Below are 18,227 nucleotides of genomic sequence, written 5' to 3'. Positions count from 1 at the left end.
TCAACGTTCAAGAATGATGTGCAATGCAAAATTTAAAAAACTGTTCGGTTCAGTTATACTATATTTTTATAGTACTCTTAGATGGTGCGATATTTACATTTTTATGTAATTTAACATAACAAGTTTAATTACGATTGATAAGTCACATCGTAACAAAACCCTGGGATATATTACACGTTGCAAGATAGAAAGTGATACAAATAATTGGCTATCACTAACGTACAAATTTACAGAGTATATCCGTTTACCAGTGTTTCTCGTACCGACATAATGCAGTAAGAGGTTTACACCTCCAGTAAGAGGTTTACACCTCCACTTAGTTCGGCACATAACTTTCTTCATGCCTTTGCTCAAGCAAGCAATCAAGTACCAAGTAACCATTATTGTAGCCAAGAAACGTATCCAAGCATCGAATAACGTTAAGAATAATAATATTGAACATTGAAAAAGTTAACGCTGTTGGCATGAGTTATGGCTCCTATGCTGTCAGACTGGATATGTCACAGTTTTGCCTGTCAGGGAGGTTTCTCTGTCTTTATTAGTTACCTCTAAACGGGGTGGCAAGAGGTTTAGAAAGCTCCCTGAGCAGATTGATTGCCTGCAGGTGCATCTGAAAAGCAGACACTCTGATGTTTCTGATTCACCAACTGTCTCAACCCCATTTTGATCAGATGAGAAACAGAAAAGTATACAGGAGCGAGCAACCAAATATATCGATCTTTTTAAATAAAAAAGAAAGGTCAGAAAGTTTTGAAAGCATACCAAAAAGTGACTTGATAGTCGGCCTCTTTGATTTGGAGGATTTCTTCTTCAATTCGGCTGCAAGGTAAGAGGAAAAAAATTATATCGAGAACTATTTGTGCATGCATGTGTTTAATGATATTCAATATCCATTATTGCATTAAAGGAAAATAATGTATCCTAAAAAAAAAATGGCATCCATGACATGGGCTATAATTTCCATTATTGAACCTTAATCCTGATCCGAGTATTTGGTAAAACAATATACTTGATCATGATTGAAGGTTTCAATATAGAGCGTTGCATAAAACATTATAAATTAATATGCAGAGGTGTTACAGAAAAAGTGACATACCCATCCCAGGAACTTGATAGTCATTGACAATTTCGAAATTCTTATATGTGTACCCAACAAAATTTAAGTCCTTAGACGAGAGCATCTGTAAAATCACCCATTAAAAGAGACAACATGAAAGTGAAAAAAATGTGTAGCCCTGATCAGCGGCAACAGACGAAGAACTAGAAGATCAAACAAGAGAAGATCAACAACCATATAACATGATATATTGCCTAAATGAAACGTTCATTGGCACCGGCTAATGAAGAATATAACCAACGACTGCACTTGACAAAGGCAAGTCCATTTGTACTGCTAATGATAGCAAGGCAAACAATATTAAATTTTTCATTGAGGAAAGTGATATCCTATATCTCGAGTAATTCCAAACAACCTTGGAGCAGCAGGGACATACTTAATCATCTACATTTCACTGGGCCCAACAAATACAAAATCCTAGCAGAGTCATAACTTAAAATTACTTAAGAATTCAGGAAAGGTGTCATGACTGGCAAATCCAAATTTCAGGAATTACAAGGGTATCGATTAAGACATAATCCTTATCATGGTCCTGAAAAAGTTTGTTTAGCTCGACATTAGCCAAATGACTTCAGAAGACATACTTTGTCTAAAATTGAAAAATAAATTAGAACTTCTGATATGGGAATGTCAAACAAGTTCAACAGCCGGCAGCATGCTTCCTGTTCCTGCTACCATGGCCCTGCCTACCAGACGTTAAATTTTATTCAACTTAGCTCAACAGCCAACTCACAGCAATGTAAAATCAAGGGGAAGTTAATTTTCACAACACCCAAGATGTATTTAATTTCCATATGGAAGTAATTCAAATAATGATGCTTATTTTCTTTTCATATATTATACTGACTGAAAAGAACACCGCACTGTTTCATCACCATATCAGTCAACAGAAGATTATGCAAATGTTAACTATGGTGATAACTTGCAGACATATCAGCAACAGAGAAGTATGCATCCAAGATTACCTTTCTCCAAGGCCCAGATCTTGATGCTTGGTGATTCTGGATGTCTGACTGCAAATGCGAAAGGGAAAATGAGGAGCGATAGGAAAAGGTAAAAGGCATTAGATAAGCATTTATGCCTAGCAATAACCGTAAAGGCCCAAATACCTCTTCAAACTTCTCAAAATTTTGAGTATCTAATTCATCATTGACCTCAGGAATAAATGCAGCTTCCATTTGATATAGCTTATCCCATTCAACACCTTTGAAGAATGGATGATCCTGAAATGGAATACAACAGCAAGGTAACCTCTATATCCAAACATATAATGGAACAAATCCAGGATGTTCTAATAGAGCAAACCATACAACACCTTTATTTCATCAGCACCGTTTGACCCCAGCCTGTGATTGACATTACACAAAAGTTTACAAATAAGATCTTTAGCCTCTGGGGATAGTCTTGCCTCTTCTGGAAACTTCAAGTGAGATTTCCAATTTACTATCTGCATGAAACACGTATTTCAATTTTCAACTAATATCTGGCAGACTCACAGCAAATGAATTTAACAGGGGAAAAATGGGTCAGCTTCATCATGACTGAACATTGGCTTATATGGTTTGACTTTCGTACACGAGGACAAAATTGCCAAGAACTTAGCTCAATAAGATATTGGGAAAATCACAATCAAGGACAACTGAATAACATTTGTTGCTCTGCAGGACCAAGTAACCTTAACGTGATTAAAATTTATTGTGTAAAGACAAAACTACCCCTCATGTATATATATACTCTTTTAACAAGTCCCTATTTGAGAAAAAACAAGTCTCATTTTCATTTTAACAATAATCAATTCTCTCATCAACAATTTCAGAAAATTAATTTGGTGGTGGAAAGGAACAAGTATTGTGATTTAGTGAACAAATCCTCATTCAGGACAAAAAAAAGTTTCATTTCTATTTTAACAACAATCAATTCCTTCATTAACAACTCTAAAATATTAACTAAGTGGTAAAGAGGAAGTATTGTGATCTAATGAACCTCATTCAAGTAAAAATAAGTTTCAATTCCATTTTAACAGCATTAAATTCCCCCCATCACAACAAGTGTGTGTGTGTGTGTGTGCGTGTGTGTGGTGTCAGGGATAGTTTTGTTTTTTCACAATAAATTTTAATTACATTTAGGCCCCTTGGTCTTGCAGAGCAAAATTAGAATTATTTGGTCTTGTATAGTAATAAATGTTATTCAACAGTCCTGGGTTGTGATTTTCCTAAGATCTTTAAGAGTTGTTTGGTGCATTATGATCTCGACCTTATTATCTCACATACCATGATATTTTGGATGACAATGTTTGGTGTGTTGTTATTTAATAACATGATGACATTTGAAATATCACCTTTATATTGCTTCTTAACCCAAAAGGATGTTATTTAATAACAGCCAAAATATTTTGTCATCTCACATGACAAGGTGGAATACATTAGTTCTTTCAGTTACCAATTTTATCATAACCTTTCCAGATTAATTGACTCAGAAATTATGAGTGTGTCTCAAAAGGTGTACATGGAAATTCAAAAAAGTAAACAGCATGGACTAACACGTGTAGCCTAATATAGGCATCATGAATACAAAGTTATCCTTATTGCAATATCTACCAAAATATGCAAGATACTGTGGTATCTGAGATCACATGATACTAAATGCCTCCTTAGTATCATTTCAAATATTTTAAAAGGCAAGACATTGATGAGAACTGCAACAGAATTATAACTACCTAAATTTCAACATCAAACGCAAACAGCTCAAATTACAGTAAATACAATGAGTTTCTTGGAATAACTTGCAAAACTAAAAGCTATGTCAAAGATATGTTCGTAGCAATGAACAGCTCTATCATAAATATTACCTTTCTACATGTTGACATTGGATCGTCAGAATAAAATGGAGGATACCCCACCAACATTTCATACATAATCGCTCCAAGCGACCACCTGTATATTTCATAACAATCATTACAGTATTTCAATAATATATGAAACCATTAAAAAGAAAAAAGGAAAAGACAAACGATGTCAAGCATGAAATGTGAATGTAAGAGCTCGTTTGGTTTTCCATCAGTGAAAAATCAGTTTGTTAAAAGTTCAATTCAATAAAAGTCAGTTGTGATAACAAAATTTGTATTTGGATACAATTTTTCAAAAGTTAGTTTGGTAAATTAAAAGTTGCTTGAATTATATATATTGCAATGTGCTTTTGAATGTATAATTACAGAATATGACATTGATTTTATTATTTATAATTTTTGTTATAAAACTATTTTATATTAGAACAATTTAAATATAATTACATTGTTCTAAAAATTTTAAAAACCCCTCATCTTTTTTACAAGGCATTTTTGAGAAGGATATTTAATTCTTATCATAAATATTTAAAAATTATTTAATTATTTATGACAGCTTTTGATATTACCTTTTTCTAATGTTTTTGTTTTTGTTCTCGTTTTATTTGGCTAATTTTTTAATTATAACGTTTTTAAATATGAAAGAATTTGATATTTTTTATTTAGTGTCATTGAATTAAACAAGCCTTTTAATTTTATCCTCTAAGAACACAAAAACTGAGAGCATAACGCAACTAGCGTGAAAGTACAATAAATAAGGTTTTTAATTTAATTTGATTGGGATGCTGATGATGGAACGAAGGGCAAAGAGCGTCAGAGTGATGAATGATGCATAAGTTTTGAGGGATGGAAATGTGCTTTCAGTTTGAAAAGCTACAGGAAATAAGATTAGCCAAATGTACTTTTGAGCCTAAATTTAGGAAAGTCAATTTGGGTACAAATTGTTTCCCAAACAACTTTTAACATCCTAAAAGTGTAAATGGATTTTCTAAATGTAAAACATTGGGTTCCCAAACAGGAACTAAAACTAAGTTGAAATATTTTGGAAAGATAACCAATAAATTATGGCAAGAACACACTTGGGTTCTAAAATATACATTCTAATTCACTTGCCACACAAATCAGAGTGAAATAAATCAAAAAAGAGTTAAATATCATAAAACTGACCAGTCACATTCCATTCCATAACCTTTCTTCAATAGAACTTCTGGAGCAATATAATCAGGTGTGCCAACAGTAGAATAAGCCTGCAACATCCATGAATTCACCATTATAAAGCACACACAACATAAGCGGAAAGGAACACACTTATTCCTCACACATTGAGAAAAGAAACAAATCTTCTTCAGTCCTCACAAATATCCTCAGTATTAGCAGTCATGGTTTTCTTCATGTTGGAAGGAGAGGGGGGTTTGCAAGTACATTTTATCAGCACATGACTTGTACATTTAACAAGGTTATGAGGAAACACCACAGCAAGTACTAATAAGAAATAGCTAGCACATGATTGCAGTAAACATACAAGTGTTCTTCTGTTCCTTTGCCAGTGTTGTAGTTGTTCTTGTCGTGTGCGTTTTGGAGCTGAGCGTTCATCATTCTGTGAAGATCCATTTGCATTCTGACCTACTGAAAAATCATCTTCTTGAAGTGTGCTGCAATCTAATGGTTTACATAGTCCAAAATCTGAAAGTCTCAAGTGTCCGTATTTATCAAGTAACAAATTATCAGGCTTGATATCCCTGCATCATTAAATATTGAAAAGATTTATGCTCTACTGTTAACTAAGGCAGCTTTTGTCGCAAATAAATTGATGTACAAACAATAAAATTAGATTTTAGGCATCATATAGTTCAGTGTCACACCATTTTGAATTGACATGTGTAGCAGTCAAGAATCATGAGAAGACTTGTACTTCCAATGATAGTTTTGGAATTTTAGCAAGTCACTGTATATTGGCTTCCCTAGAACCTAACCAACATGCAATAGTCGAATTCAATATAAAAGAGAACAAAGGATTGCTTGGACACTAATAAATAACAAGCCCCATACCGATGGATATAATTGTGTTTATGAATAGATTCAATAGCCAGAACTGTTTCCGCTACATAAAATCTGGCTTCATCTTCAGTCAAGGTATCCTTTCTCATAAGAAGAGTCATCATATCCCCACCAGGTAGATACTCCATAATAAGATACAAATACTCATCATCCTGGAATGAACAATAAAGTTTGACTATACAATTGCTGTCAACCTCTGCAAGGAGGTTTCTTTCAGCTCTGACATGTTCTACCTGAAGAGATTTACAAAACTCAAAATGAGTATGGCAACCTCATGCACTTTGATAAAACCTAGAGACTACTAAATGTAAACCTGCCAACCTGGCCTCTACGAAGCATCTCTGATTTCTTCAGCTTTTTCATTGCATACACATTGCCTGTCATCTTTTCCCTGCAGACCCTGACCTACATCAAATTCAAAAGTTTAGGAAGCAGTCAAATCATCGGCAGAAAAATACGTGCAAGAACAATGAGACTCAGCTAAGAAGTACTGCAAGTTTTCATTCCAAAATCAAATAAATTAGTGGGGGTTTTGGGGGGGCATCCTTTCTCAGGAAATAAAAACTTATTTTTATATTATTTGCAGATCGAAATCATCCTTTTCAATATATTCTACTTATTACAAATATTTTCCTCTACACATCTACTCTTTAAAAGTGCTTTGATCATTATATGCCTATAAATGAATGAGAGTTCAAACAAGAATAAATGTTAAATTAAAAGTATTAAATTGATTCTCAATTTTGATGAACTCAAATAATAATAACAAAAATAACAAACCTTATCTCATTAGATGGGGCCGACTACATGAATTACACTACGTCATTGTGCTTTATCATTTACCAATCTTTTATGAATGTTGTTAACTAAGAGGTCTCGGTTAATAACTTTCATAAATGTTCTTTTCGGTCTTCCTCTACTACTCTTTACAAGGCTCAAAATTATTTGTTCCACTCTTCTTATCAGTGCCTCCTAGGGTCTTTTCTATATATGTCCAAACCATCTTAAACAATTTTTTATTATTTTCCTTCCATAGGTGTTATGCCAACTTTACCTCATATATACTCATTTCAGATTTCATCTTAACGTGTATGATTGCACATCCATCTCAACATTTTCCTCTTTGGTACTCTAAATTTATGCTCCTGCTATCCCTTTAAAACTTAACATTCACTACCATATAATATAGTTGATCTTATCGTAGTTCGATAAAACTTTCCTTTAAGTTTATTAGATATCTTTCAATCACAAATAACATCTTTAACCTTTCTCTAACCAAACCACCCATCTTGTGCCCTAGGTGCAACATCCCCATCAATTTTCCCATCATATTGAATAATAGCTCTCGAATATTTAAATTTTTTCACTTGAGGTATGATTTGAACTTCCAATTTCAATTCCAAATTACTATTAACTAACCTATTATCAAAATTATAATGCAAATATTTCGTCTTACTCCTATTCAGGTGGAAATCTTTCAATTCCAATGTCCTCTTCCATGAATCAAATTTGCAGTTAATCTCTTCTCTTGTCTAACTAATAAGAACTATATCACTTGCAAAAAGCATACATTTGGGGATTTCCTCTTGAATATGCTCAATTAAAACATCTAGAACTAAGTCAAACAAATAAAAACATGGATAATAAAATAAAAATAAATCAGCCTACCATCACATTTCAATATATTAATAGGACAAAAATATTACAAACTTGAAAAAGAGGCATACTCAATCATCACCATATATAAACTTATACATACCTCTCCAAATGCACCTTTTCCAATCATAGTTAATAACTCAAAATCATCAACGCCCATCTTATGCCTTTGAAGGCGCATATATTCTGTTTCCTTCTTCTCTAAAAACTTAAGAAGGTTGCTTTGATCTTCCTCTGAGACATCAGCATCAGCCAACTTCTTTTCCAAGATAGTTCGACTAATAAGAAAAAATGAGGCATAGAAACTTTAACCATGAAAGTGATTTTCAAAATCGTAATTCATATTAACATTCAAGCAGAGATAATACTTTCATCAATTTTGACATGTTCATAATGAATATAGGTCTACTAATTGTTGACTTAATAATAAGACAATACGAAAGAAACTTCCATCATCAACCACGTCATCCATGGAGATGGAGGTATCAAATCAGACACGAAGTCTACTAATTGTTGACTTAATAATAAGACTACACAAAAGAAACTTCCATCATCAACATTCAACCATGTCATCCATAGAGAAGGAAGTATCCAATGAGACACAGAGCTTCGTATTAAAGTAAAGAACTGGAATTGTATGTATTGCGTAGACTACCAGAACAGGAAAGCCAGAGGGCGCTCAGGTATTTATTTTAGGTGGTTTGAAGAGTCATTAATTAATAGTTCTTTTTTCTTTTTCTTTTTCTTTTTCTTTTCGGAAAAATGAAAAGAAAAGCCTAATCATTATCGGCGAGAAAAGATTGAATCATACCGTTCTTTCCTCTCCTGAAGGCTCTTCATTTGCTCCTTGTAATGGTTCTCAATGTACTGCTTGGCTGCAGCAACCTTCTGTTTTGTGGTACTGGAAAGAGCTTCGTCATCTACCGGTTGATTTGAATCTACCCCAGCACTATCGTCCTTTTTCTTTGACGATGACCTCATTTTATCTCGTGGTTGTAACTTCTGTAACCAACTCCTTGCGGAATCCATTTAGCTACGAACTCAGCAGTAACCTTAATGATCTGTGACCATCTTTCTGTATAAAAGAAGCAAACAAAAATCCATTAAAAATAAGCTTCCATGAAACTTCAAAAAAAAAAAAATCTAATCGCACGAAATCTGCATCCGTATAAGCAGCAGTCACAGCCACAATTTCCACACTGAAATAAAGGCATACAAAAATTACCGCCGTTCCAAAAAGAAGTCATTGGAAACAAATAAACTGATTCCCCTCTTCGGAGTTTTCACGTAACCCAATTCCAATGACAGAAATATATATTTGTTAAGATTTACTTCAGAAACACGAAACATTTTCTCCAGGATACCTTAATTCCACAGTTTGGAGCATTTCAAATCAAAAGCCATATCATATATTAGGCACGGTGAGAGAACCCAAGAAATAAATGAATCTAGAAACATTCAGGATCAAGTGGAAATCGAAATAACAAATCCAAGAAGACGGGTTTCAGAAGTGCTGATAGTGGAAAAAGCTGAGAATTCGGATTACCGCAAAATTAATAGTCGAGTCCGCGAAACCCTAAAAGAGGGGAAAGAGTGTTGGCAACGATACCAGCAATCTCGGTACGCACGGGCTCCGGCACTGCGAAGCTCAAATGACAAGTCCGCGTGACGCTCTTGAACTGGTACATGGCGTAGCCGGCGACCCATCCATTTTTATAGTTTATTCATCCTTCTATTTCATTGGATATTGAAATTGTCCCCCATTTCCTATTTTATTGTCAACGACTGAATTCTTACACTTTATTTAAATTTTATTATAATTTTTATTTTTTTAATATTTTAAATTATCATACTTTTATTTTTAAATGCTTCAGATTTAAAGAATTTAAAATATTAAAAAAATTTAAAAACTTATAACAAAATGTTAAATTTAAAATTATATTTTTTAATAAAAAACGACCCAATATAATATATACTTGAGAATGTTTTGTCGAAAAATTGAGTAATTTTTAGTTTCAATATTTAAAAATTAGTTACTTCGGACCCCGCGAGAAAACCGGCACGGCATGGTTTTGTTCCCGCCACCGTCCCTCAAGCTGCAAGATATGTGTATATTATATTCAATGATGCTCCCTCCTCCGATCCAATTCACCCTGCGTCATTTAATTAAAAAATCAAACGGTTCAAGAAATATAATTAAAATTAAGAGTCTTGATTTTTCAAAAAACTCTATAAAAATTCTAAATCATCTTTAATTAAAATTGTTAAGTTTACCTTTAAACATGTCACCCAAATAAACCAATTAAATATGTAGGTGTTTTCATTAATAACCCAATAACTCATCAATGCTTTATCAAGTTTTATGAGATGTATTTTGTGAAGGATCAAATAGAACTTTTACATAGGGCTGAGCAAGTAACCCGCTACCCGCTCGACCCGCTTGTACCCGTTAAAAATGAGCGGGTAAAAACCCGCCCATTTAACAAAAAAACGGGCGGGCTGAAATTACGGGCTAGCCCGTTAGTAAGATATACGGGCGGGACGGGCTACGGGTTAGCCACCGGGCAACCCGTCCCATCCCGTAATAATTAAAAAAATTTGCAAATTATTTTTTATTAAAATACTGGAAGAGTGAACAGTGAAACAGGTGCGGTTTTTCAAATACCATTTCCTGCCTGCTGAAAGCCTGAAATCAAAACCCTCGGACTCGGTCCCTCTCCCTCGCAATCGCAAATCATCGCACGCAGACGGCAGACCAGGCAGCTGCAGCTTCACTCAGACAGCCAGACTCGTAAACGCAGAGCGGCAGAGGGCAATCGGGCAGACTCATAGACATAGTCGCATACCTCCACAGCTCTAATCGCGCATTCTCACAGTCGTAGAGCAAACTTGTCTTCTGGAGTGTTTCCAAGGATTCTGGGCCACGAGGCTATGGGGTAAGCTTCTGAGAATTCCTTCCGAAGGATTCTTCTTTCTCGCAGACGGCAGACCAGGCAGCTGCAGCTTCACTCAGACAGCCAAACTCGTAAACGCAGAGCGGCAGAGGGCACTCGGGCAGACTCATAGACATAGTCGCATACCTCCACAGCTCCAATCTCGCATTCTCAGTCGTAGAGGAAACTTGTCTTCTGGAGTGTTTCCAAGGATTCTGGGCCACAAGGCTGTGGGGTAAGCTTTTGAGAATTCCTTTCAAAGGATTCTTCTTTCTCACAGTCACTACCGTGCTTTTTAGAAACATCTTCCAAGTATGATTAATCACTAATCTATATTAATTACTTGTAATTCCTTTCTTATATGATATTTGTGTATGATATAATTAATCTTGCTCTGTCGCTTAGTCACAATATCTTGCTGCCTCGCTGGCTTGCTCACTCCCTGATTCAATCTTGTGCATGTCTTCCTGCCAAGCTAAGACCAAGTAAGTTATTAACATTATAGTGATGATTATTTGACTCAGCGACTCTGCCTTTGCTCTTAGTTGTGAATTAGTTTAACTGAATTGGATATGCCACCAATAGATTTCATTAACAGAGTTTAGAGGTGACAAACAAATCCTTCTTTTTCAATTTCCAGTATTGCTTGCGTGTCCAACCTGTTGTAGTTAATTAATTTCTTGAACGCCATATTCCCAAGCAGTGTCGATGTGCCTGTAAGTCTGTAACCAGCTTGCAAAGAAGCACCAGATTCCATGAGAATCCCACAAAAGAATGGATGCATAAGTTAATTAACTTACTTTTGAATATATTGAACTATTTCATAATGTAAAGATCTCCACATTGGTGGGAACATGTATAAATACATTGCTTGACTGAAATTATGCTTGAAAATTAAAATTATGTGATTTTTTTGTATTATGAAATTATGTGGCTGCTTGATTGGAATAATTGTACCTTCCTAATTTTTTAGAATTTAAAAGGATGAGCAACACTCAAACCCTTAAAGCAAACGTGGAAGAAGGTGATATTGAAACTAAGGCTACTGCGACATCACACAGTCCCACTACTCGAGTAGAGAATGCCACAAATAATGAGGGACAAAAACAAGCATCGGCTAGGAAAAGGAAGAAGCAAAGATCTAAAGCTTGGAAGCATTTTACGAGGATGCCACTTGAGCAAACTAAAGGGAAGCACCGTGCCAAATGCAACTATTGTGGCATGGATTATGCGAGTCATCCTTCGAACCATGGGACTAAAGCACTTTGGCGGCATTTTGAAAAGTGCCCAAAGAATCCAAACAAAGCCAACAAGATGACACAATCTTTATTCTCTGTTACTTGTAGCCAAACAATGTCTACACAATTGTTCAATCAAGAGAAGTGCAGGAAGGATCTTGCTAAATTTATTGTAAAAGATGAGATGCCTTTTCGAGTTGTGGAAGGGGAGGGTTTTAAAGAACTATTACACGGACTTGAGCCTAGATTTCAAATCCCTTTACGATGGACAGTTGCTAGGGATTGTTACAAGTTGTATCTTGAAGAAGCAAGACATCTAAAGAAATATTTTAAGAAATTTAAAGTTTGTGTGTCCCTTACCACAGATTGTTGGACTTCAATCCAAAATGCCAACTACATGTGTTTGACTGCTCACTGGGTTGATGAGAATTGGACATTACAAAAGCGGATTTTGAATTTTTCTGTAATTGAAAACCACAAAGGAGATACCATCGGGAAGGAAATTGAGGGATGTTTATTTAGTTGGGGTATTGACAAAGTATTTACAATTACAGTTGACAATGCTTCTTCCAATGACACTGCAATTGCATATTTAAAAAAACGTTTGAGGGAATGGAATGGCCTCATATGTGATGGAGAGTATATGCATATGCGGTGTGCTGCTCATATTTTGAATTTGATTGTCTCTGAAGGATTGAAAGAGATGAATAAGTCCATTGAACTCATTCGGCATGCGATAAAATTTATTAGATCTTCTCCGGCTAGGCTACGTAGATTCAAGGAGCTCATGGGAAAGCAAAGAATTGATTCAAAAAGTCTACTTAGTATGGATTGTCCCACTAGGTAATTTTAATTATTGTTATGAATTGTTAATTTATATTTATTTTTCTAATATTAATCGAGCTTTTTTTATGTTGTTAGGTGGAATTCAACATATCTGATGTTGGAAAATGCTGTGAAGTTCATTAAAGTTTTTGATCGGATGGAAGAAGAAGATGAAGATTACAATGAATACTTTAAAAAGAAAGTTGAAGAAGAACCTCCTAGTCCATATGATTGGGGTGTTGTAAAAGAGTTTATAGTCTTTTTGAAGCTATTTTACTCCATGACATTGAAGTTTTCTGCATCAAATTTTGTGACTTCTAACACATGTTTCCAGCAAATAGTTGCAATGCAAACTAAGCTTAAGACAAGTGCAACTAATTCTAATGCTCTATTGGGTGACATGGTGAGAAGAATGCAAAGTAAGTTGGATAAATACTGGGGTAAGGCAGATAGCATGAATCCATTGTTGGTGATAGCAGTGATACTAGACCCTAGATACAAATTTAAATATGTCCAAGTTGCTTTGGAAAATATGTATTCTGAGCCTATACAACGTGAGCTGGTTACAAAAAATATCATGGATGTCTTGTATAGCTTATATGGTGAATATTCAAAGGATGTCTTTGATAGTGAAGCTTCTCAATCTCAAGCAAGAGCAGAACACGGTGATGACAATGTTGGGGAGAATCAAGATTCAATTCCCGATGATGATGTTTTGGCGGTCATGGATGATGAAACAATGAGACAATTCTATACAATTGCAAGCATTGAACGCCAAGAGGAAAAAAATTCGGAGGTGGATGAATATCTTCACGCTGAGTTAGTTGCTTCTCGTGATCCAAAATTTGATGTTTTAGCTTGGTGGAAAGTAAATGCTTTCAAGTATAAGGTCTTGAGTTTGATTGCACGTGATGTGTTAGCTTCACCTGTCTCTACTGTCTCTTCAGAATCTGCTTTTAGTACGGGAGGTCGAGTACTGGATACTTTTAGGAGCTCCCTCTCTGCAAAAATGGTGGAGGCACTCATTTGTGCTCAAAGTTGGCTTTCTCAACCTACTTTCAAATTAAAAGAGCTTGATGTTGATAATTTTGATGAGTCTAACAATCTTATTATTGGTAATTTCATTAACATTTTCACTTTATATTACTTTACATTGTTCAAATATTAATGAATATAATTTTCTTAATTTGTTTTGTAGAGGAAGAATCAGGGGCTCAACGTTCAACCATCTCTAGTGATTCTGAAGATGACGACGACGACGACGACGATCCAATGCAAGATTAAATATGTGATGGATTGTTTTGTTGCCTTGTTGGCTTGTGAGTTGTGACAAGATTATTTGTGTCGGATTATTGCTTTTTGCTTGTGCCTTGTGGCAAGACCATTTGTCAATTTGTATGGTTACTTTGATTTGATTAATGTTGTATTTTTGAAGACTGATGATGCTTGGTGCCTTGGATGACTGTAATATGTAGCTGCTAATATTAGAGTTTATTTCCTTTGATGATGGTGATATTTTAACTATTTTTAGGTAGAATTACAAGAAATTTAAAGCATAGAATATTTTTTTATTTTAAAGCAAATTGAGGGCTGTTTGTCCAAAACGGGCTGGCCAGCCCGCCCAGACCCATTTGCAGCCCGCCCAGCCCGTTTTTAAACGGGCTGAAACGGGCTACAAACGGGTACGGGCTGGCCCAGCCCGTTTTGGACAAAACGGGACGGGCTACAGGCAGCCTTACGGGCCAACCCGTCCCGCCTGTTGCACAGCCCTACTTTTATATGGTGTTTTATGTTAAAAACCAGGGGGAGTGTATTTTATTAAAAAAGTGTATTTTAACAAAAGACACTCCCTACTGACAAGCTTTTGCTCTTTTAATTGTAATTCTCATGCCTCGCTAGAACATCTAAAAAACTAGATGTAAGGAGGTTTATTTTAAAGATGATCATCTAATAGAGGTAATAACAATCTAAAGCACCACTAAAAAATCAATCACTTGACCAAAGAAAATGTTAGTTTTAAAATTAAATGAAATCCTTCAAAATTAAGGTGGGTCAAATTTGACATTGATTTTTTTTTTTCAATGTCAATGAAGTTACCATCTACGAATGCATCATTTGAGATGATAGGGATGATTAAATTAAGAGATTATTCAAATATATTAAATACCATCCTAGTGCAACGATAAAGTTAGTGAGTAATTTGGAAAGCTCTGATATTTGTTAGATTGTCAGATTCATTGAAATAAATATAATTCAATTGAAGCTTCACCATTTACTCAATACAACTTTTTTGAAAGGCATTTCTTTTTAAAATTGTCAAAAAAAATTATGCAGCTTATTATGAAAGACGAGATGAACATTTGTCCACCAAGCATTTTGTGACAATTTAAACGTTATAATCTATAATCATCCAGGCGTGGGAATCTTATGAGTTCTAACATAACATAATTTTGTTTTTATTGCATCGTTTTTTGAATGGTCTTGTGCTAAAAAAAACACCATCCTTGGAATAGAATAGGAAAAGATAAAGCAAGATACCAAATTGTCAGATTTTTTTTTTCCCAGACAAAAACATGCAATAATAATCGTTAAACTTCAAATCTGCATGTACAAAAAGGAACATGTCAGTGACATGATAGATTTAAGGTAAAACAAGCAAAAAGGACGACCTGGTAGATTAATGGTGTCGTCGCATAAATTAATCGAGTTTTGCATAATAATGGGGGATTAACTGAGCTTTACATCAATGGTCACTTGATATTCATTTTTTGCACCACCAATCGCGCCACCTAACTTCTCACCCATCCCATTTCATTTTTTGTGTCCTTCTTCATACTTATGATGATTTCTCCATTAAGAAGATAAAAATGATGAGAATAAAAAATAATAATGTGCTTGCAATCGCTTACAAGAATTTCCCAGACAGCTTGTGTGCACTTTCAGCTATAAAAATAGGTCAAGAAATCAATAACGTATATTTCACCAATAAAATCGCATTTCACAGGTGTGTTTATAAGGAAAATAACAGTCAGGTTATAAAAGATTAGACTAATGATAGTTAGGTTTCTCACAAAATATTTTAAAAAATAAATTATAAATATCAATTCAAATAAGTATAAATAAAAATTTTTATTACAATCTAAGAGTTATATTTAATACTTAAATATTTATTTATAATTAAAATTTTTGGATTTATAATTTTCTGGATCAATATTTTTAACTTTTTTTTAAATTGTTGATAATTTAACTATAATTAATTCAATATTTTGGAGATTTAACTGTTATTTTACCTTATTTATATTCATACTAGTAGCATTTTATAATTGTAATTAGCTTCAGTCGTTCTCCATGGATCAATCATGGTTTGTAAAACGTTTGGTGTGATATGGTCCCGTGATAAGTGAACCAGGGCCAATAGAAAGTTTTTGGGTGGACTGAGGTGGTTGGAAAAAATAGAGTTGGAGGGGAGTGGCATTGTCGTCAAATAGTGACACCAGCTCAATGAGTAGTTGGCTGGCAGGAAGAAAAAGACTTGATTTTAGAGTTAAAACTAAAAGTCAAACTTGATAGATCGTTCGTTTAACCTTGTTTTAATAAAATTTTAAATTTAAAAATTTGATATTTTTTAGAATAATTGGGCTTTTAAGCCCGACCCTTTTAAACCATAAAAATGGGCTTGGGCTCGGGTGGCCCGTCAAGCCAATTTTTTTTTTGTTTCCATGTTGAATTTTAGGGAATGGTCAAATTGAAGTTAGACTTTCAATCTCCAAATAAACCCTACACAACACACTTGTACTCGGTTGCTCACTCTCAAACCTATGACAAAGTTAGAAATAACATTTTATTTGTGGATGATGATGAGAGAGATCTTGATGAGCATTAATAATTACTTTTGTCTTTATTTTATTTGGACTTTTAAATTTTGAGTTTATTTTTTAAATTATGTGAAATTTTAGTTTGACATATCTTAAATTTTAAAATACTTTAAGTAAATTAAAATGTTAAATTTTATTTTATTTTTTCATAATCGGGCTTATGGGCTTGGTCTTGAGTCATAAATAAGGGTTGGGCCTCAACTTTTAAGTGAAATTGAGTAACCGAGCTTTTAGGCTTAGGCTTATAAAGGCCTAGTCCATATAAGTCAGGCCCGCTCGTTTTTTAACTTTACTTGATTCAACTAATCCATTCAATCTAATTTTACTTTCGTCAACAAAAAAAAATCCAATTTTACAATGCTTCGCGCTCTAAGTCTAAAGTATTCAAGTCAAACTGTCCAGTCTGAGATTGATGGGAGCAAAAAAAAAAAACTAGAAAAAGCATTTTTTTTTGGCTGTGTTTGGATAATGGGAGATTTGAACTTGAATTAAATCTACTATTTGCGCTAATAAAATTTTGATAATTTTGAATTTAATACCCGTTAAAATAAATTGTATTATTATAATCTTTTAAAATTTCAAGTACTCACTTTAATCTAATTGTAAATAATATAGAGTAGATAGAACTGAAATAACTTTAACTCTTTTTTAAATTAATTTAAAATTAAGAATGATTATTTATAGCCACTACATTAGGTTTAACTATTCTATATTAATAAATAGAAATGATTTTTTATTGAATATAAAAAAAATTATCGATTTTAGTTATCTTTCGTTATAACCTTGTTACCCTTTTGTTTTTGTAAAAAAATTAAATCTAAAATTCGAATGTCCTAACCCCAAGCCCAGTCGTCACATTTGTTTGATGAAATCCAAATCAAAATAGAAACCCAAGTATCAGAGTTTGAAAATTTTTATGCTGCCCAAATGAAATATTTTATAAGATTTAAATCTAAAGTATCAATGAAAATGCAGGCCTTGTATTATTAAATAGTCAAATCTCAAATGATACAATTAATTAATTGAGGTAGTAAAAACAAGAAAAAAATGACAATAAAGAACCCCTTAAGGATATCAATCTCCATTAGAAATCATAACATTTTGAAATCTTAATTAAGGACTGTGCGATAAAAAATAAATCTAAATTTACAAAATTATCCCTTCCTTAAATACTATAAGGTAACAGTAAAGAAGCTTATGTCATGTTCTCTATTCTTGTTTTTGGGTGAGAAAAAGGTGGGCGAAAAATTAGTGAAGTGAATCATCATATAAGTCATCATCTTCTCCTCTCTTAATAACGAGTAATTACATGCATTGCTTCTTTTACATCTTTTTCCTTGTCATGCACGCAAGAAAAATTTACAATTTTATCTTCTCTATCTTTTACATCTCCTCTGCTATGCATGCAAGAAATAATTTTTATATCTTTGTAAATATTGCCTTACATCATTTTTCTTTTATAACTAAGAAAAAAATAATTTTCTTGATGATTAATAGATTATACATATAAACACACACAAAATGAATTATGAGAACGATAGTGTTAAAAAAAATCAAGTAAAAAACAAGCAAGATGTAACATAGATGCTGAATTTTTCTATTCTATGATGAAATGTGCGTTAATGTTGAAAAATGCAACATGAATGCTGAATTATTGTAATTATAGTTGGGATTATGACAAAG

At 33.8% G+C, this 18,227-nt stretch overlaps 1 protein-coding gene across 3 annotated transcripts; it reads right to left on the bottom strand.

Annotated features, from left to right (window-relative positions):
* Positions 1 to 329: 329 nt before the first annotated feature.
* LOC129296054 (uncharacterized) lies at positions 330 to 9,400 on the bottom strand. Of its 3 annotated transcripts, none has more exons than XM_054934650.1 (14): positions 9,220 to 9,400; positions 8,485 to 8,748; positions 7,777 to 7,951; positions 6,339 to 6,422; positions 6,009 to 6,250; positions 5,482 to 5,698; positions 5,127 to 5,206; positions 3,966 to 4,050; positions 2,433 to 2,564; positions 2,227 to 2,340; positions 2,083 to 2,130; positions 1,097 to 1,181; positions 763 to 819; positions 330 to 647 (listed from the first exon to the last, which is right to left on the bottom strand). In XM_054934650.1, the coding sequence occupies exons 2-14, from the start codon at positions 8,700 to 8,702 to the stop codon at positions 487 to 489; spliced, it is 1,698 nt and encodes a 565-aa protein (XP_054790625.1). In that variant the 5' UTR covers positions 8,703 to 8,748; positions 9,220 to 9,400; the 3' UTR covers positions 330 to 486. The 3 variants fall into 3 exon arrangements, with proteins under 3 accessions (XP_054790625.1, XP_054790627.1, XP_054790628.1); XM_054934652.1 differs by having other exon boundaries at positions 9,283 to 9,395; XM_054934653.1 differs by lacking the exon at positions 330 to 647 and having other exon boundaries at positions 654 to 819.
* Positions 9,401 to 18,227: the final 8,827 nt, after the last annotated feature.

Source organism: Prosopis cineraria, unplaced genomic scaffold (assembly GCF_029017545.1).
Source record: "Prosopis cineraria cultivar Desert tree isolate PC_DT_omini unplaced genomic scaffold, ASM2901754v1 PC248, whole genome shotgun sequence".
Classification (NCBI taxonomy): domain Eukaryota; kingdom Viridiplantae; phylum Streptophyta; class Magnoliopsida; order Fabales; family Fabaceae; genus Prosopis; species Prosopis cineraria.
This window is presented reverse-complemented; position numbering and strand designations above follow the sequence as displayed.